The 22,144-nt window shown below is 35.9% G+C and overlaps 1 protein-coding gene across 3 annotated transcripts in view; it reads left to right on the top strand.

The window, feature by feature from the left end:
• The window catches only part of SLC25A21 (solute carrier family 25 member 21), a 251,729-nt gene that overhangs the window by 140,374 nt on the left and 89,211 nt on the right, over nt 1-22,144 (top strand). For all 3 annotated transcript variants that reach the window (XM_032187582.1, XM_032187581.1, XM_032187583.1), the window contains exon 2: nt 58-106. In XM_032187582.1, coding sequence (XP_032043473.1) covers nt 58-106 — 49 coding nt within the window. The remainder of the gene's footprint in view (nt 1-57; nt 107-22,144) is intronic.

Raw genomic sequence — 22,144 nt, 5'->3', positions numbered from 1 at the left:
AATGAAACTACTGTTTGTACAAATGCTTATTAGGCCTTTTTTATTATTATTTTATAGGTCTTGTAGAAATTTGCCTGATGCATCCCCTTGATGTAGTGAAAACAAGGTAAGATTCTGCTTGAACATGTTTTGTTGACACTGGAAGATATCCAGATTAGGAGCTGTCAAAAAATAAAATGCTAAGAACTTCCTCCAAGTAAGTTAACTTGTGCCTTTAATGGCATTTATATTTACTTACCTGTATCTGCAGCATTTGGCAGTTGGAATTTGAATAGCATAACACATTTCTGATTAGAGGTCATCTAAAGGTGTTAAATATGTTTTCTGACATGTATTTTTAACATTGTAACAAATCCTTTTATATGAAGAGGGCTACAGTTAAATTCACTTACTATCTGTATCATCTGCAGCAATACTTCTTTAAGTGGGAAATGCCGTATTGCCTCCAAAATCATTTTCACGGATTTATGAGAGCTGATACAAATGATAAAAATGGTGAAATGCAGTGTTCCATATTTGCTTCATAAGCTATGTAACTTTGCGATTTTATCTTTTGTCCTTATTTCCTTTTCTGACTATTAGTTTATGTGTGAGCATAAATGATTGAAGTGACCTGGAAAATTTGGTCAAATTATTTTTTCAATGTTTTTTATTGAAACTGAAAAATATCAGTTAATAATAGTTGTGTCCTTACCACTAAACTATGTCTCTAAGCACCACATCTATATGTCTTTTGAATACCTCCAGGGATGAAGACTCAACTGCTTACCTGGGCTGCCTGCTCAAATACCATATACCTAGACTTTTGTTTAGGTCCCACTTATCTAAGTGAAAGCATTTCACTGGGAAATGTATCAGATGCCTCTACCAATAGTGAGGAGATCAGTTGTGGTGTTTGGAATATGCTTTAAGCAATATGCTTTAAGTCAATGAGGACTTGATGTTCTAGTTTCAGTCAGCCAATGTGAGTTAGTTACAGATATATTTTAGCTTATGTTTAAATCACATTGTGGGGTTTGCCTATGGCCTTGAGATACTTTTCTGCATCTTGCTTTTTGCAGAAGGAGGCCATCTGTGGTCGTTGCCCCAAAGCACAGGAGAGCAATGGAAGCTCCATCCACATTAACTGCTGCCTGGGTGCAGCAGGTACTCCTTGTTGCTTGGAGTTTGCTCTGAAGACTCTTCTGGATGCCTTCATAATATGGAATACATTGATTCACATAGAAACAATACACCCAGTAGTTTCAACTGGGTCCTCTGTGTGCCTCTCTGAGTACACTGAGACTTTTCAATTAAAATGTGATTTACATATAAAGACTGAAATTAAAGACTCTGAAACAAGCAAAACAGATACAAGACCAAACTTACAAGAAAAAAATCTGTCTTGCCCTTCTGTCTCTCCTGTAGTTCTCATAGGATATGCTTTAGTGTCATCATTTTGGCCTGTTGTGCTGTAAGAATTCTTTAAATCTCAGGCTGAGTTACCCCTTTCTGTTTTCCTTTGTACTAAACTAGGTGTCGTGTTCTTCCATAGTATAAATGCAGCATCAGTGTTTTACTCCCCATGTCTTTGCTGCCTTTGAGGTTGTCATCCAACCTATCCTCATGCCCCCAATCTTGGTTCAAAGAACTTAATACCATCCTTACTACCATCCATGATTCAGAACATGCTGCATATCTTATATCATAAAAACATTAGTTACGTGTGTTCTGATAAACTGGCAATTAACAGATATACTCTCAGCTTTCTGACAGAAACCAAACTTACAGTGGATGTTCGGAAGGACAGATTTCCCCATTCTACTCCAGATTTTACTGTTTTTTGTTATACTGTATAGAAATATATAGATAGATAGACATACACATTATATATATATATGCATTATATATATATGTATTATATATATATGCATTATATATATATATATATAATGTACATATAGAAAATTCTAATTACATCTGAGATCCAGAAGTGCATATCATTGAAGAGTGTGAGAGGATGTTTGTGAAGCTTTCTCAACATTTAAAAAAAATACTTTATAAAAATTATAAAAATTAAGAGCCCTTTAAACGTGAAACCTGAGTCTGTACATAATGGAATTAAAGAAGAAGAAAAAAAAATGGAAGAACAATAGGTGTGTAAAAGAAATCAGATTACAATTCATGGCAAAAACAATGGGCTGAATCAAGTAAGAAAGCCATTAAGCAAATTTCTCTGCCATTGAGTTAACTGCAACTCTTTGCAGAATTGAGCTGTACCCAAGTAATAGCTTTTCTGTGTTCTGGTGGTGCAGAGGTGTTCAGAGATATTATACGGATTTCAGTAATTCTGCTGATGTTAGTATTGGCTAGTAGATATAAATATTTAAGTCTTGAAAGCCAGTGGCAAAACCAAGAATAAAGTATTTGATCTCATCCACCATTCAGTGTCATGTTCATGCCCCTTCCCTTTATTTTGCAATGGTCCAAAGTTCTCAAAATTTGCTATAGCAGGTTAATTCGTGGCCACACACAGGTTCAAGTGAAGAGTTTTTAATTATTAACTTTGAATTTAGAATGGATTGTTTTCATTTAATTTATTCTTTGGTTTCAGTGTTTTCTCAGCACTGCGGTGCACCTCACTCTTTTCTAGCATTGAAGAAATGAGAGATAATCCCTCATTTCTTAATCACTTCCAGCTAATTCAGCTAATATAGGTTGCTGGGTTTTGGTTTTTTATTTATTTTTTATGACTAGGTGAAAGGATTTATAAAATCACTATTTGTCACTTATTTTTTATGATGTTTTGAGTTTCCTGCATTTTTTCTATTAAGCATTTGTTTGGTGGAAAGTCCCATGGCTTTTTCAAATGAATGCAATCTTATTTGATCTAAATTAGCATTCTGAAGTTTAGGGAGGATGCCAGAGGCTCACATCTAGTGGATTTGTAGTTCAGGATCATAGCTTGGTTATAATTTTTTTGTGTGTGTATGTTTTTAATAGAAAATTGGAGAAACGAAAGTTCCTGTCAAAGATTATTTTGAAACTCTGGAAAATGGTTTGGCTCTTTTGTGACAACATTTTGCAATATCTTTCCTGTGTTTAGTACTTTTCCATTATTTTACAGTAACAATGTTTGACTTCTTTATTCATAACACATATCAGAAAATGAATAACATACAGATATAAATGCATTTTTATAAACCACAAACAAGCAAAATGCTTAATAGACTGTTGTTTGTTTGTTTGTTTCTTAATAGGCATTGGAAAACAATTTTATTTTGTTATCTATCAGAACACCAAACATCACTGTTTTCAGAAATTCATGTAAGTGACCTGGCTAATTAGAGATAATTTATAATCCCATATAGCCCTATGAATCTCAATTCTTCTTTGAAATAAAGCTCTCTTTTCAATTAGAAAAGATATTGGTATAGTTTCTGATGAGACACTATTCAAATATTTGTGCTATATTTGTTAGTCTCTCAATATGACAGAGACTTTTTGTTAGCTGTTTTATTTACCAGTTACCCTTAAGATTAATTTACTGATCTGTAGCTTAAATAAATCTCCATTTTTGTCATCCTAATTATGAGCAAGTTTTACAGGACTTGGTAAGCATTTGTGTCTGCGTATGTATGAGCAGGGAGAGCAGTAGCAAGTAAGATCTCTCTGGTACGGACACAGTCAAGACACGGAAGGTTCATTTTTTTAATTAAGAAGCCTATATGGTCTCTCTTTACTGGAAAGAGAATAGAAAAGTGTCTTAGGCTGGTTTTGCTTATTTTCAAACCCTTTTGTTTTCTGACATCTAATGTGGGCTGTAATGTCATTCATTAGACTTACAAAAGGATGATAAAAGGTATTCTAGATCATGATATGTAGGACAAAACATTGTCATACATATACATGTTACTTTTATATTAAAATTAGCAGAGTACTTTTTCACCTAGAGTTTATCATTTGGCCCTACTAGCATATGTTTTGGTTCAAGCAAACATACAAAATTCATAAATTAATAGCCTTTTACTGACAAAAAAAATTATACTTGTGCAATAGCTCACAGGAGCAGTTGCAGAGCGAAAGGGAGAGAATTACAGGAAGCTATCAGAAGTTGAGGGAAAGCTGATGCTGTTTGAGGGATCATTCAGGCAAACCTGACTGGAGGATGTCACTGTGACTTCAGGTTATGCCTTTAACTTTAGCTTTTATCCCATAGCTTTGAACATCTTCAAGTTTTAGGCAGAAAAAAAAAAAAAAAAAAAAAAAAAAAGTTAATTTCCCTGCTACTGGGTTGCTGCCATAAAACTGACATTTTCAGGAGCCTACTAACTTCCAAACTACCTACTACCTACACTGGCATATAATTTTCCTTGCTATTACATTTTATCATCTCTAAAATCCATGCAGCCAAGAGAGATACTGCAAAATTAGAATTTATAAGTCCTATGACCAGAAATAAAATTTTCCTCAAGTTTAAACGTTGGTTACCTTTACATGTGCCTCCTCTTTTTCATTAATCAACAATATTATATATCTGAATTTTGTCACTTCGCTGTTCATGAAAACAAATTTCAAAGTTGCTAGTGCAAGTATTCATAAATATTATGAAGCATATATTGAAATGGAAATACTCATTTTGGACGTGGCTCAGTATTCTTTAGTTCGGAAATGGAAACCATATTTTGTAACTCTTTTTAACAATTGTATCTACATGACAGAATTTAATAGAAAACGCAGATGAAGAAATGTGTGATTAAATGCTTTGAAATAATAAAGAAAAAGTAACAAGATATCACTGAAAAAAATCAAATACATAAGGCATCTAAAAAGATTTGCATCTGAAGGTCCTGTGAACAAAAATATTTTTATATGGATTAGATGAATCGTTTACTTCTCTCTTTCATTTTCTCAGCAATTTGACATAACTATACATTTTGACACAAATATTTAAAAGAAAGATGTTTTCTCTCACATCATACTAATACAAAATTATGCTCCAGATCTGTGGTGAATTCAGTGGAAATATATTGGTTCATACCCCTTGAAAATTAAGGAGTTTTAATTCTACACAACATATTCGGATAGTGGTAAATGTTATTGTAAGCCAACTACCACTTAAAGGGTTTGGAGTCTAATTAATTATTGTTTAAAGAGAGCCATCAAGATAACTTGTATCATTACAAATTAAACATATTCAAGAGGCAATGTTTTAAAGCTTTTCTGCTTAATTCAAATAATGACATTTCCAGATATTTTAATTTTTTATTCTTTATTTAAATAGTCTCTTCTATTTTTTGACTTGTGTCTTCATAACATGGCCTCACATCGGGATGGATGTGTGCAAATTGGAAAGCAAAGCCCAAGAGACATTCCTACAAAATCTCTTATGTGTTTCTCAGGAGAATATGTTACTTTTTTTCCTGATCAACCTAGTGTACAACCGTGTTATTTTTTCTTAAAGCTGTTTCCCACCTTTGGTAGAATCTGGGAAAAATATGTTGCTACTACTATAATGCCTTTTTACGTAGTTCAGCATTAGAGCAGGATCTTTACTGAACTGATTTTCCATCTTTTGTGTGATCCAGAATATCAACATTAGAAAATAAGGCCAATAATTCACCTTAGAAAGTATAGAGAAAGTTTTCCTCTAGTCATGATCAAGATTTTATGGTTTGCCACTCTTTCTACAACAATCCAGACCAACATCATGGATCTAAAGCACTGAATTTAGAAAAGAATTTGGGATCTGAGTCCAAATTTGAACTCTGCAGTACAGACCCATTTCTAGTTAGCAACTGTTCTGCTGATTTGTGTGTGTGTTTATCCATTTTGTTCCTTTGTTCCAATTCTGTCATTTTGGTCTTATTAAAAAGTTCAGCTTACTACATGTGTTTCCGATCTCATTCCATCTGTTGTTTTGCAAGAGCTACTTCCTTTATATCATTAATTCCTCTTTGATTTCTGGTCTTTTTTGTTTAAGTGAGCAGTAGTGGAGCCTGTTTCTTAAAAAACATGGTTTAAGGAAGAGTTCATTTTCCTTATACAACGTTACCGTTTCCAAATGATCATAGCTGACTTGGTTCACATCATGCTGTGTTAAGTTCATGTTACTTCATGTAGTGTGCTTTAGCTACATTCGTAATAGTTTTAAGCATAAATAGTCTTCCTGTCCTGGGAAAGTTATCAGAATACCAAACAATTCCATATTCTGTTCCTGGGTTGAAACCTCAGAAGACTACTATAAAAACAATTAAATTTGGCCAATGAAACACTTCATTTAATTAATTTTGACTTTTGGAAATTTTCACTTAAGATTCTTCTTTTATTTATTTATTTATTTTTATCCAGAAAAACGGCAGTTTTGGATTGAAAATGTTAAAAACATAGAGAACAACCACTATCATCTAAAAATGTACATAAAAATATCAGCAAACTGATTGTTTCCTGATAAAAGTTTTTTTTAAGGTTGTCGCTTGTTGTTGTTGTTTTCATTTTGGGGAAAAAATATAAAAATAATCCCTGACCAAATCAAATTAATGTCTTTATTTCAACTAAATATCAAGGCTTTTCTCAGGGATTAGTCTTACTTGATTTATCAGTGGCTTTCGGCATAATTGTTCATACGGTCTGTGCATTTTGTACCTGATGAAGCTGTACTCTATTTTTGGCATTTGAATTTCAGCATTTTTAATGCTTTGAATATTCCTTACAGACCCAAGTTTTGTATAATAAGAATTTATCCCAAGTTTACAATGATTTGGATGTGGATGTGATCCAGGAGTCAATAATTTGCCCTTTGTTTTCCTTCTACATACAAACTGTTAGGAATTAATAAAGGCATACAGGCTAATAATTCCAGCTAGATGTACTATTCCAATTTAAATCCTTCCCCGACTTAAACAACAATATCGATGTGCACTGTTAAACAGATGCTCTGATTTGCAGTGATTTGTGTTATGTTTATTATTAATTATTACTATTATATTTTATTATTTTATTTTATTTTATTTTATTTTATTTTATTTTATTTTATTTTATTTTATTTTATTTTATTTTATTTTATTTTATTTTTATTTTTATTCGTAGGCATACCATATGTATGTTTTATAAAGACTGTTGAGATTCTTTGGGATAAAAAGAACTGTAGAAACATATCATCATCTCCTCATGTGATACTGTGCCATTTGTGGTCAAACTGCAAAAGTGCTTAACAGTATCTCTATTTCAAATCAGCATTGATTTTTGTAAAAACTATAACATAGTGTTTCTTGATTTTAGAATAAGCTTATCACTGCTGTTAGAAACTGAATGTTCATGTGTCAGCAAAATAGACTGTCGGAGCTCTTTTCTGAAGTTTTTCCATAGTATTTATTGAACATTCTGACATTTACTGTGTAATTTTATGAACTTTAGGTGCTTTCTTAAGAAACTGAAATCCCATGAAATAGTCATTTCCATTTTACAGAGCAGCACAGTGATATTACCTTTTAAGTTACGTGTTATCTGTGCCATTACACTGGCCATACAACAACAACCCTATTTTTTTGACTCACTTGAGAGATATAACCGTGAAATTTCTAACACCTGCCAAATAAGCCATATCAACCTTGAGCATGCTCAAGATAGTGGATTAATATCTATTTCCCTTTTAAAGAATTCTTTCCCTGTTTCTAAGGATGGTAGGGGAATAAAATTAAAAAAAAAAAAAAAAAAAAACAAACTCTAGATACCTAATTAGCTATCTAGACTGGTGTGCAGCTGGTCAGTCTCCTACACTAGAAGAAAGAGAAGTGAGGGAAGAGGTCTGTGTGCAGGAGGTAAATGCTGAGACTGTCCTAGGAGGATTAAGGAAAGAGGCAGCAGCAGATGTGGGAATGAGCTTCTCAGGAGTGGAATCAAGCCGACAGTCTCCCACAGAGAGCAAATGAGAAAGAATGCCTGAGGAAGAGCCAAGACTGACAAGAGGAAATGTCTGATGGCATATTGCACATTTTCTTTTCAGACCAGTAGGTGTGTAAGGTATATGTTGGATTTCTGGAAGGAAGCTGGATCAAAGATGACTTGGAGTGGCCTTAGTGCTCTTCAACATGTAGTCTGTATTTTTGTTGCAGATTTTTGTTTGGGTTCATCTTTCTGTCTGTCCTTTTACACATCCCAAGCACAGCTCTGTTTTGTAGAATGCTTTACAAATGATTCCTTGTGCAGGCAATCTGAGGAACAACTGGAAATCATACTAAACGATATACCAAATATTATTCATCCTACTAGTGACCAGGCTTTTTACTATGGACATATGCCAAATGTAAACATGCATTTGTGCTTTTCACAATTTTATGCTTGTTCTGCTTTTCATCTGATTTCGACAGTGAACTAAAATAGTTCATTTCAGGTCCCCTTAATTTATGTTTTGCTTTCCTTCTGATGCCATAACACAATACTCTTTCTGTGTTTTGATTTCCACTACTTACAACCATCAGGTACCAGCTTCATGTAAACAATTCCTGGCAGCTACATGGGCAGAACTTGTAATACGACAAGAGCCTGAGGGTTTCCCTTCCCTAATCTACATATATTGTATTTACATCTTTAAAAAAATAAAAATAAATAAAAATAAAAAATAAAAATAATTAAAAAAAAAAACATTTGATTGTACTGGTACAGTATCTTCCTTGGTAGAGAAAGGAAAGTTTCTTGATGGTTAAGATCACTAGCACTGGCAAAAACTGCAGTTGATTAGCTGTGTCTTCGTGATGCAGTTTCAAGAGGGTGGTATGGACTGTATTTTATGATTTCATGGGCTGCACATTGTGCAATCCTGGTTTAAATCCAGGAAAGCTCTGAATTTTTTCCTTCTTTTTGTTTTTATTTTAATTTTATGAAAATATTTCCTTCCATAACATAAGACTACAGATAACCCTCTTCCAGGCAGAGGAGGCAAATGTGACAGAAGAGTTCCAAAACTGTAACTATAGATAAGGAGCCATGTCCTGGATTACTGATATGTTGGAAATAATTCTTCTTTTGTAGCACTATCTACTGGGAAGAGAAAGAAAAAGCAAGAGACCAAGGACTAAATGTCTTCCAAAATATGCTTATTGTACAGTTGGCTGCTTCTCTAGGTAGAACCTACCAAAGAAATAAGAGAGGTGTAGAGTTATTTAGATTCTCTTTATGGTATCTCAAGATTTATACAGATATGAGTATGGATACATGCATCAGAGATCATGACAAACATGAAATTTCAGTTTTAAATATTTTGGATATGGGGGCCAACTGGGGTCAGGCTAAGAGGTCTGAAAAAATATATTCATATTTGTACAGAAAATACCCTGTAGTGTTATATTATGTTTTATGGTTTGCATTAAACAACAGATGTGTTTAATTATTTTATTTATGTAGATTCCCATAGCCTCAGGATATGCTATTCTATTGCTGTTTAAAAAAAAATAAATAAATCTAAATTATCATAATGTGCTAATATACCTTCTTTGAGCTACATAAATTGCCTAACTCAAATGGTGAGAAAGAAATAATGTTAGATTCTTAGCACTCAATGTAATGTGGACTATCCTGTACAATATTTATGAATCTGATTTGTTCATTTTGGACATGGAAGACCTATTTGCCTATTTATCTACTAGTTCATAGCAATGAGGAATGATACCAAAACAGCTAGAGGCAATTTTGACCAGGACAGTGTAACCAGCACTTAAATTCACAGCAAGTTTCCAAATGAAGGGTTACAGTCTGCATCCATGACATCCCTCCCGCCACTGCTGTACCAGCACTCAGAAATTCCCATCCCAGTGCTGAGCTCCTCTCCGCTCTGCTCCCCTCCCCTCCCCTCCCCTCTCCTTTCCTCTTCTCTTCTCTCCTCCCCTCCCCTCCCCCTCTCCCTCTCCCTCCCCCTCTCCCTCCCCCTCTCCCTCCCCCTCCCCCTCTCCCTCCCCCTCTCCCTCTCCCTCTCCCTCTCCCTCTCCCTCTCCCTCTCCCTCTCCCTCTCCCTCTCCCTCTCCCTCTCCCTCTCCCCTCTCCCTCTCCCTCTCCCTCTCCCTCTCCCTCTGTGTCCTTCCATCTCACCCACATCCCCAGCATGGAAGTGGCTCCCAGGCCATGGAACTGGGTTTGTCCTCTTCTTCCCAGCTTTCTTATGCCTGGTACTGGAGGCATTCCTAATTGTACTCTCCTTCCCCTCTAACTTCTGCTCTTGTTCAGAGATCCTTGGTTCTGTTAGCTGCTTGGTCCTGAACCACAGCTGGTTTCCAGCCTATTTTAAAGTGTGCCAGGTGACAAGTGCCTTCTAATTCTCTTTGGTGGCTCCTGCATAGCCTACTAGCTCTCAAGCCAGGAAGTATTTTCTAGGGTTCAAATGTTTGCATTATACAATTTCATCCCTAACAACTGCCTATACCCCCTTTACTCTACATTGTTCCATTTTCCCTTTGTTTATTGCCTTTAGACATGCCCCCATTTTCTTTTCCTAAGCCTAAATTAGGGTAGACTATCAAAGAAGCTCTTTACATAATCTTCCCTCTGTGTCAATCCTGTATTTAAAGAATGAGTCAAGTGAAACCATGAGGGATGGAGTGGTATGAGAGCAAGAGCAGAAAGCAGAAAGTGGAGGGCTAGGAGGTGATAAAGTACATGGGTTCTATTTACAAGAAAAATATGTGCTGAAAATAAGTATATAAAATGGGAATTGGGGAGTGGAAATGACCAGATGTTAGCATAGTTAAAAAAGTAGTCTGGAGACAAAGAAATGGAATAGTTTTAAATATGTATGTATTTTTAAGTGATATTTAAAATAAGGATTAAGCAGCTGGGAAAGGTTAAACGGGCTACAAGTTGGAGACATCTATGGTATACATAAGACTTTTTTTATAACAATCTAGCAAAGCAGCTGGGTGAGTTATTAGCAGATGTTAATGATTTGTCACTGGTATAAAGCATTAAGATCACGTTCAGGGGTAGAACGTGGTCATGCCTGATTTCTCCGTGGACAAAAATTTTGCATTAGACCATTGTCATGCCTGATTTCTAACCATGAATGGAACATGCCTAAGATAAAACAAGAGAGGAAACCCCCTTCCCCCTTCCCTCCCCCCCTTTTCTGAAAAGGGAAGGGAAGGGAAGGGAAGGTGAAAGAAAAAAGGAAGCTATGCTTACTTTTCTCATTATTTAATCATATAGTAAAATGAGTGAGAGATCATTTAAGTATGGAAAATCCCTATTTAACGTCTTCATTTACAGTAAGCATAAAAGCAATTTTCTACCTCTTTACATTTGTTTTTTTCTTACTTGTATTTGCATTAGCTTTTAGAGGCAAAGAATATGAGAGACTAAAACTGTGTATGTTGGAAGAACAGTCTAACTGTAGCAATGCCAACAATTCTGTCAGAGAAGCTGGCCATTAATACTGTATTTAAGTATGTCCTTAAAATAACTACATTAGGCCAATAAGTGCCAAGTAAATCTATAAATAAATAGAGAGATAATATCTTTATGAACTATGCTTTTTGTATGTTTTTATGAGCAGATGCACCAGTGTGTATTCTAGGTCTAGAGGGGGTTTTGAAAAACAAGAGTCTTCATGTTGAGTAGGTTGCAAGTTAAATACCATCTTCAAAATAGTCTTGGCACAATAGAGCTGTCTTTTGAATTTATTTCTTAGGAGGAAGAAAGGGGAAAAAACGGAAATATTTGCAAGTTCTTAACTGCTGCAATGTTGTAGTAAACTGATGACTCCCTGGTGAGAAACAGAGGGTTAGACTGTGCTTTTACAACCAGAGTTGAGCTGGGAGCAGAGCTCAGCAGCACCAGCTCAAGAGCAGCACACAGAAGGGATTGTGCCTCAGAGGGGCAGAGAGCTGCCTGGTGTTCCCTTAGCCCTGACAGGCTGTTGATCCATAGCAGTATTAACTTCTTGTAACTGCAAAAGACGCTGCCATACCTTATCCTTTGTGAGAAGGGAGCTATACCTCTGAGTGATACATGTGGTACTATCCATCTAATATCTACTCAGATGTTAACTTTACCTGTAGCAACTTAGATCAAGTTGGTTTCTCACAGGAGGCAAGTTGGATACTTCTTTAGCACATTAGTGAGCTGAATCAGCTTGACACAAGAATCAGGTGAGTGGCAGTGGCAGTACAAGGGAGGAAGAAGGACAAGAGAAAAATGCCTGTGGGATGGGAAAAGTGCCTGTAGACAGCAGCAAATCTTTACGACAGAAACCTCTATCCTGTCTCATGACACTTTCCCTGAGCGACTCAGCCATAAACTGGAAGGTTCAAATTAAATAGTTCTGAGATTGCTAAAATGGAATACAAATTAGGAAAGGAAAAACAGAAAGGGAAAAAAGTTTTTTGACATTTTTTGTATCCTAGAAAGAACTAAGAAAAGGCATATTTAATTTGAAGATGTGTTTCCCCAATACTTTAAGGTCAATTATTTTGGAATTACTTTTATCCCCTTGATCCTTAAACTGTCATGCAGTGACAGTATCAGCAGAGACAGTGGAAAATTGATCAGTTAACCACTTTTTGGTTTTCTTTTTTTGCCAGCTTGTTTTCCCAAATTGCTTCTTCATACTGTTGTGTAACAGGCAATACCAGGCCAGAAAAGGTGGCAACGCGCACAGGGTGTCAGTGGCAACCACCAATCCATATGCTAAAAGTATACATGAAAGGCATATGTGTATACACTGTCATGAGGGTGGAGTGTAATGTTACAATTAACTTGGTGAAAGGGCGATCTGACATTGAGCAAGTTAGTCCTGCTTATGGTTCTCTGCTACCCAACTCCCTTCCCATACCCCTGTATGTGGTATGTTCCCACTGTTTCCTTTACATCAGATCTAGCAGTTGCAAAACTTCAGGAAAAGTTGATTCAGCTTGCTGGTATGTCAGAAAATTAAACTATAAAAAATAATTTGTTTTCTGGTGGCTGCATACCATTAGATCAGCTCAGTTGTAATGCAAAAATGCATCCTAGTCACAATGTATACGCATTTGTTTAGTACATCTCTAAGTTAAATAAGAACTTTTATTTCCATTGCCTTTTTTTCCCGTCTTGTCTGATAGCAAATATTTCATAGTGTTATATCTTCACTTAGAACATCCCAGTCAGGATGGATAAAAATGTTGAGTTCCACTACAGGGGGAATAATAATAATGCAAGTCTGCTAGATAGGTAAAAGGCTTTCTAATTTAGCCCCTGGAGGGTGAATTTTTAAATGCATCATTTTCATTTTCCTTGGCCTTCTCTTTCTTTTTATCTGAATTGTTTTATTATCTGAACAATTTGACATATCTAAGAACTGAAACAGCTGCAAACTCCATTGTTTTACAGATAATGCATGTATGGTGTTTGTCTCATGAAATTTAGGTATATACTGAAATTTAGTATTCGATTTCAGAGATGGGAAGCTCCAATTTTGCAGTTAATTGTTCTAAAAGGACAAGGTGCATTTTTTCCTCCATGTCAGCACCCCTCCTTGTACAAGCTGTAGACCTTATTGTAGTTTTCCATGGGCCTATACAAAACTCCATTCCTAGGAGAAGACTAATTTACCAAAAATGGCACAGTTTTTGATGAATTTGTGAATTGAATCAGCTTATAGAAGGATTCAGTGAAACTCAGAATTACCACAGGAGAAGGAGCAGGACCACACAGCAAATGGGGAGAAGGAACTGAGGATGAAAACCCTTTTTTGTTTGTTTGCATGTTTTTGTTGTTTTCTTAGGTGAACTTTTAGATCAGTTCAACTGTTCACGGAACAGCTTAAGTCAGAGGCATCAAACCATCTAAATCAGGAGTAAATTAATTCCTGTTCTTCAGTGTACTATTTGTCAGCTTGCAATACTTAATTCATGTCTAAATACTTTGCCAAATTTGAATGAATAAAGGATTCCTGAAGTTGCCTGTTAATAAAATTGTGCAATTTTAAAATAGCTTGCAGTTATTGCCATAAGAAATTACTGCACATTACAAAAAGCTCTCGACTTTTCTGTGAAACATGTAATTAGGGTTGAAATTTCATATTAAAGCTTCAGCAAATATAATTCATGGCTACTAAAAGGAGCCTTGCATTCCCTCTCATGCCAGCCCTGGCAGATTCAGCTTTCTAACTTGGTTAAAAACTAATTAAACAGAAAACAAACTAACAAACAAATGACATAGAGCAAACTGTCTAGCAAAAGGTAAGTGTAATTGGAGAGGGAGAAAAAAGGAAGTAAACTGGGAGACCTCTCTCTCCAGGTATAGGTGTGAGTTCTTCAATCAACTCCACTGAACAGTGTGAAAAACATGGAACATGAAGGTCTGGTCTGTCCTATCTAGGAAGTAAACCTGGACACTGGAATAAGTTTGAAATCATACATAAAGCTTGTTCCCATAGTTCCATGCTGTCACAAAGGAGAGAGCAAGGACAGAGTTAAGAAGATTCTTGAGTTCTTGGATCACGGACCCTTGAAGTCTGGAGAGAATATATACTTGTCATCTTGCTGTACACTAGCGTAATTGTCCTTTATTGACCATTGGCAAGAATTAGCTATTAAGATGGATGTCCTTCTGATCCCTTATACATATTATTAGCACAAAAATAATTGAGTCTAACTTCTCCAGGAATTAGGGTTTTGTCATTGCAGCAAGATTGTTCTGTGATTGACCCTTCTAATAGGTGTTTGTAGAGGCAAAAATCTGGACTCCTAACTATCTTCATAGTGGATCTTAGTGACTTTCTGAATATGCTTTCTTTACTATAAGGGTGGTGAGGCACTGGAAGAGGTTGCCCAGAGAAGCTGTGGATGCCCCATCCCTAGAATTGTTAAAGGCCAAGTTGGATGGGCCTTAGAGCCACCTGGCCTGGTGGGAGGTGTTCCTGCCCTTGGCAGGGGGTTGGAAGTAAGTGATCTTTAAGGACCCTTCCAACCCAAATCATTCTATGATTCTATGAAGTAACATATAGGGACATGCAAGAACATATGTGACATAGGTGCCTGTGAAAACAGGGATTGAATGCACTGACTCAGCCAGCTTCTTTTGGTCCAGGGTTTGACTTGCATGAAAAATCATCAGAAAAGTAATAAAAGAACAATGATGACTGTATCATACTCACATGTGTTCTGAATAACATGAAAACCATCTAATCCATTAGCAACAAGGTAATGCCAGAGAAAATCCCACCTGTGAAACAAAGTTAATAGTACCAGATATCTTCAGCTCACTCTGCTTCAGAAGCTACTACATCACAAAACCATTCCCTGATTATCCAAACAATTAATATTTGCTAAGATACATGAATTGAAAGTCTGAACACAATTCTGCAGTGAGATTATAACTACTTGCTGAGTTTGCAGCCTTTATAGAAATGTATACAGTAGAAATATGTAGATATGTTGAAGGGGGAGGGAAAAGTATTATTCTTGTCTTTTTATGCTATTCTGATGGCTCAAGGGACCTTGAGGGAAATTTTGGCACTGGAAAAATTTCTTAATGGAACAGAAATCCATAGGTGGTATAGAGGTGAATTAATGACTCTACTTCACCTGTTCCTCACAAACTCTTATATGGGAATAGGTAATTCTGGAAAGAAGTCAATGGTCAGAATGTCTTTTATACTCCAGCTTTTTGTGGCTGCCAGGACATACCCTTGTGACTATAGGAATTCAGCATCAATTAGAACAACTCCCAAAGTTGTGCTACGTGTGCTGAGGCTAACACAGTTCCACCATTCTTGGCTTCCCAATTGCAATGGAACTATGAGAAACAGCTTTGAAAATCTTGGCCCATGGTCCTTCCTCCCACTTAGTCACATTGCTTAAGGATAATGTAACTTCAGTCTGGAGTGACAAACCAATAAAACTGGTACAGCACTAGACCAATTCACAGGTGACCTTGGAGGACATAATTTGTGTAGTTGCATCAAAATTTCAATTGATGTGAATAGCCAGGAGCCTTTGAAAAGAGGTTGTTTTCCTATCTGCAAAGAGGTTGTTTTCCTATCTGCAAAATAACATTAACATAAAATCCATTTCAGAGTCCTGTGGCTCTGAATAATGTTGCATACAGCCTGTGTGGGTGGATGATTTGGTACGACAAATGAGATTCTTTGGAAATTCATAGTGGTATATGTTTATTTGTCCATTACTTTCAGTAGTTTAGAAAATACAAAAACATTGTTAAAGGACAGTTTTAATTTTACCTTTTTCTAGGGCTTTCACAAGACTATGCAGAACCCTTTGTACTTCACTGAGCATTTAAGTAGGGCTGGAGTATTTTAGATGCTCTGCTCCAACCATCTGCATAGGCATGAGATCATTACATGGACTGTTTAAGACAGGTTATGTGAGAAATGAATTTTTCCTAAATGTTAACTTCTGTATTTTTTTGAATTTTACTCTAAAGTGACATGTTTCTCAGAGTGCAATTTCCCCTTAGCTATCCATGTTATCAAGATGGAATTTCCATTTCACTTTGCTGTTATTGCACCACCAATGTATTCCCGACTGCTATGAAAAGGATTGGTTGAAACTGAAGGTATAATATCTTACTCTGGGTCTCAGGTATGGTCTGTAATGTGACTTAATTCCCACTCAGAAACTCATGACATGAGTTAGGCACGTGTGTGTTGAAGAGCTCAAAATCAAAGAATGCTTCATTGACATTCAAGTTGTACAGTGTCTTGGCATATATTCAAAGCCAAAGTTTTGAATAAATAATTTCATATTGATTATATTTCCTTTATCCAGTATACTCGTTTTACTTTTTACTAGCCTGTACATCTATACTTGCCAGTCTGTCTATAGAAGAAATATATTATGTACTTAATTAGTACATAAAATTGTGGGAGGCAAAGGACTGGTATTAATCTAGGTACTGAACTTTTTCTGACAATGTCTTCTGTAATTCTGTGTTTTGTAGTATTATTATAGCATTTATTTTTAATAGTTTTCTCTTGTGTTTTCATACTTTTCTTGTATACTAAAAAGCTGAGTACAAGTACTTAGAAACAGAAAAATTAATTGCACTTTCTGTTGTTATAAATATTCGTGTAAAGCAAAAGAATTGCATTGACATTTTAATATGCTGTCACTTTAAGATACTACATGAAGTGTGAACAGAGCACAGGCACTTTTAACAGGTGTCTCTAATTGTTAGTTTGTTTCTTAGAAATAGCCATAATGTAAAATTTGGTGTAACATGTAGATCCAAGGTGTTTGGATCCTGAAACATGCTAGCCAGGTTTTCCTTTGGCTGCTGGTAAAAACAAATTGGGGAGTGTAATTGATTTTTTGTAAGAAAGCTTTTATGTTTGCTTTGAGTTCAAACTCCATCTTTTTCTTGTTATTTTTGTCCCTTAGGAGGGATTGCAACACAGGCTTTTAGGAAGAAGAAAAAAAAAAAGTTTAATGTATTCGTTTATTTTAGCAAATAGGATGTTTCTATTACTTTCAGATTTTGCCAGTTTGTAACTGCAGAAATAATCGGGAAAAGGGTGAAAGCCAGATCAACTACATTACAAAAATGTGTATTTTCATTAAATTTTCCAAGTGCCTGTTGTGTTCAAAGGGAATTCAAAATTGTCTTGTTCACAGAACGTTTGAAAAGCCCCTTAAAAGACACAGATACATCTAGAAAAATGGGTGGATTGTTGGATGAAGTGTGCTTTAAAAAAAAAAAAAGGCAAAAGAGCATCAACATGCATGCAGTCTTTTCAGATTTTTAGTGTGATTACTACTGTTTCCAGACGTTGATATAAAAATATCTTTAAAGAAAAGAGCAGAGCAGAATACAAACCTAGTAAAAGTTAATATTGATTACTGAGGAGGGGAAAAAAAAAAAAAAGAAAAAAAAAAAAAAAAAAAAAAAACAGTTCTGTTACATGGTAAATGAGTTATGAACCTGCATTTTCTACAAAGTTTACTTAGTTAACAAGGTTGTATTATGAACGGTTATTCTTTTCCAATTTGACAGAAAGATAAACTATGTAAGTTCTCCAAAGTTATGTGCTTAAGATTTAATGAATGTTTCAAGATCAACGGTTTCACTAATTTTGCAAATACATTTAGATTGATTGCAGAAAATTATGGAAGTCTATTTATTAGTTAAGCTGTAGTTAAGGTAAAGGAATTATGATCAACTTGCTAAGAATTGCCTCCAGCTGTGCTGGTTTCCTTCATGTAGTTAAACAGAAGCTCACCCTAGTTTGATCTATTTGTCCTCATTTTCATGGTCACTGAAGTAAAGTGTGATGAGCTGAGAAGCAGTCATGGGTTCCTTGAGTACTCAGGTGCTAATTCAGAGAGTCAATGAAAATCTTTAAAGCTGCTGGGGACACACGTATATATATATTTCTTAAATAAATATAAATTAATATGTTCATTACTGAAATATTTTTAGCATTATTTAAGAAGCTGTGTCATAACTTTAATTTCAGCATAGAACTGATAGATTAACCTATCATCTAGAATAGCCAATAACCTCATATAGCTAAGAAGTGAGAGAAACAGTCCAAATTCCTCCTCCCCTGAATCAGAAGTCGGATTTGGACTTGACCTTCCCAAAAGCTACACAGGTGCTTCAACCTCTGAGTCTCTGTTGTGTCTTTATTCAAACCTCGTAATTCTTCCAGGCAAGACTAAAAGTATGAGCTTTGATTAAGACATTCTTCCAGCATGTTCACTTGCACACATGGTTCAACTACACTGTGTTGTAACAAAACAAGGACTTCAGGGTGTATCTGCCAGACCCTACTGTGAATACTGCAGTCAGTAATATCCCACCTCTCATTTCTCCTACAGCTGCAATGTCATCTTAATCAAAATAACAAGATGGAAGGTGTTGTTTATTCAAATAGATCCATTTTTAAAATGATTGACATATACATTTATGCTGCAGGTGCAGCATATATATATATATGCATATATATGTATATGCATATATATGTATATGTATATATATGTATATATATATATATACATATACATATATATATACACATATAATCATGCACACTGAGATACAGAATCTTTTTTTAAGTCTTAGCATTGTCCATGATGTATTCCTCCACTTACAGTCTGTGTGGCATGTGTGGAAAATGCACAGTGCTGTGGCTGAACTGGTACATTCTCTGTTCTGTCAGGAACATCATTCTGAACTACTATCATTCTTGAGGTTTTTCAATAGATCTCATTTTATTAAAGCATAAGAGAAAAAAAAATGCTGCTTTTTAGTTCCTGACCTACCCTGTTTGTTCAGCCATTCTGGATATGTTCTTAATGCTCTCGCCACGTCTTTAAGCAACATCATCTTTCTGCCTTAAACAAACTGGCTTCAAACAGTATATGTCTTGTGAAAGTCTTACTCTTATTTTCCACTGTCATACCTACTTCTTGTTTTAAGTATCTAACAAAATTACCTTACATGTACCTAGCAAATATTCCACCTTTGCTGATCTTAACCCCCCCCAAAAAAAGTCACAGAGGATCATAGATCAAAGTAATAGCGTTATCTCATCAGTAAACTGCTGCCCTTTACTTATGATTGAAAAGATCCCAGTTCAAATCCTGCTACACATAGTACCAAGGAAAAAAAGACTTTCAGCAGTTCAAGAATGTAGTGCCTATTTTATGGGTAGTTCATCCACACACCTACAGTCATCAGAGAGGGTTCTTGCTCACATGAATATTATTAAGCTCTGAGTCTTCTCTTGCCAAACTGACATCTGTAAATGGCATTGTTGAGATTAGCTCTCAATCTTTACTTTTGCTCAGTAATGTTTGTTGTTCTGATAGGGGAGTTATTTACCCTACTGACTGTCAGAATTACAAGTCCAGTAGTTACTGAAGTGTATTAGTAGTAAGAACAATCTTAAGGTTTAGTCCAGTAGCTAAGATTTTCCTTAGATGAGGAGATTTCATCTTTGGAGTCCCTGTCCCAAATAGAATGGACACAAGTCTGTGAGAAGGAGAAGTGTCATGTGGCTTCCAGTGAAAAACGCTGAGGGATCAATCCTACTCTCAAAAAAAATACCATTGGACCTCAGGGTTCTGAACCTGCCCTGGTGACTACAGAATTGACTGGAATATATGTTTTTTAGCATCACTTCTGTTCCCTTCAAACAGGGAGACTCCTGCTATTCTCACTATTTCATATCCCTATTCATTTCTGGACAAATGACAAAAGGAGAATCTCCATGCTATTTCTGGGAGACAATAATTTCATTCAAATCTTCACTGTTCCATCTCAGAATTAAGAACTTTTCCATGAATCTGTGAAATACATAGGTGCTACACTGGATATCCTTATTGAGAGCTCTTAGGAACTGTTGTGAAGTCATCTACAAGTTGTCCACTGTCATACAGTTCTTGTAATGGAAGATATAAGAAAGTAATGAGAGTCAGTTGGTAGATGCTTGCCAGATCAAGAAAGTTAAACTTGCATATGGTGTTCAACTATTGTTCTAATGGAGTTTCTACCCTGGGCATTGTGAAATGAGACCATCCTTAGTATTTTATCAGTATAGTATGGTAGGTAACATATCCAGAAATATTGCTGAAGAAGGAATTATTCCATCCAGGTTAGATATAACTGAAACAGAGATGGTAGAGATGTGCAGTGTATATGAAATGTCATATGACATAGACTGCATGCTGCATTTATCATTGTTGCATGAACTTACGCACAGTAAATCCACTAAATTTCTGTATTAGTTCTGAGAACTAATGAATGTTATTGTCCTTCATCTTAAGATTAAACAAAGGGCTGCTAAAGATATGGGCTACTGACAGGAAATCCCTTTCACTGTATTGCTAACAGAGTCATATAGAATATTTTGTACATTGGCTTCCTAAGTTTTTAAGGGTCATGGTTAAAGATCTTTCTTTTCCTCCTCTCTCTACACTTCTACCTCCCCCTCCCTCTCCTTTCATTGGGCTCCTAAGTATGCGAACGCAAGAATTTAGTCCTGGGTGGTTTTGGTCCATGGTGGAGGCCACAGCACAGTGTGGTGCTGAGTGTGCAGAGTCCCTATCCTTTTTCCTGAGCCCCCTCTTCTTTCACAGCACATTCCCTTCCTTTCTACCCTCCTGGGAATTCTGCCTCTTCTTCTGCTGCTTGGATTCTTCCTTTATTATAGCACAGCCCCACTGTAGATTCCTTCTTCAGGACCTGCAGACTTTTCTGAGCAGAAAGGCAGGACTGCTTTGCCCTGACTTTTTTCAGGAGGCAAGAGAGGCATCAGGAGTGTGGAGCAGTGAGACTACTATGCATGAGCTCTGAACAGGGGAACAATGGGGAAGAAGGGGTTGGGATGGTCAGAAGAAAAGCATAAAGATGCTGAGTTATCTGCAGAATGGACCCACAAAATTGAAGAAAAATATTTTCTTCTGGCGGCATTAAAACTAAGTCTTCACAAAGTCATTGTCTTGAGTACATCTCAGTGAAAATTTCATTTCATTAAAAATTAATAGACTGATCATGAAAGCTAAGAATGGAAAATTAAGGATTTTTGTATGAAAAAAATCATACAAACTTTAAATATGCAAAATGGAGAAGAGGGAAACTAGAGCCTCTTGGGACATCAGTGCTACTTACATGTACATTAACAGTGAAAGATAGTATCATTTATAGTGCATAGTCCAAGACCCTGAAATTTGTTTATTCTCTCTTGTTGTATCTGTGTCTTGTGCATTCATAAGATCCAGATGATTCTGACAATTTTTAATCAAATGAGTATTCTTGTTTTACTGACCAAAATTTTTACAATTTGATGTTCTCTGGGTGCTCTTCTGGAATTAACCAATGCAAAATAACACATTGGAGTCTAATTTGATTGTAGTTTTCATTGAGTCCTTTAATATTTTTATCTCTCTTTTTTTCATTATATTTTATACTGTGAACAAGTCCAGGGATCCAACTTATATTTTATCTAAGTGTCTATTCAGGTACATGTTTGTTGCTGCCCAGGACACTGAGGTCTGGTATCTTTGAACTTCTTCCTATGCCTTGCCCCTATCCTAGAACTTTCCACCTTTCCTTATCCCACAGAGTCTGGATTACATCACATATCCAGAAAGCACAACTTAAGGAGATCCTAAGTGGATCTCCTATCCAGATTTCACCATTTCTGTTCTTGTAGTGACCTCCACAAAATATTGGG

Source organism: Aythya fuligula, chromosome 5 (genome assembly GCF_009819795.1).
Source record: "Aythya fuligula isolate bAytFul2 chromosome 5, bAytFul2.pri, whole genome shotgun sequence".
Classification (NCBI taxonomy): Eukaryota; Metazoa; Chordata; class Aves; order Anseriformes; family Anatidae; genus Aythya; species Aythya fuligula.
This window is presented reverse-complemented; position numbering and strand designations above follow the sequence as displayed.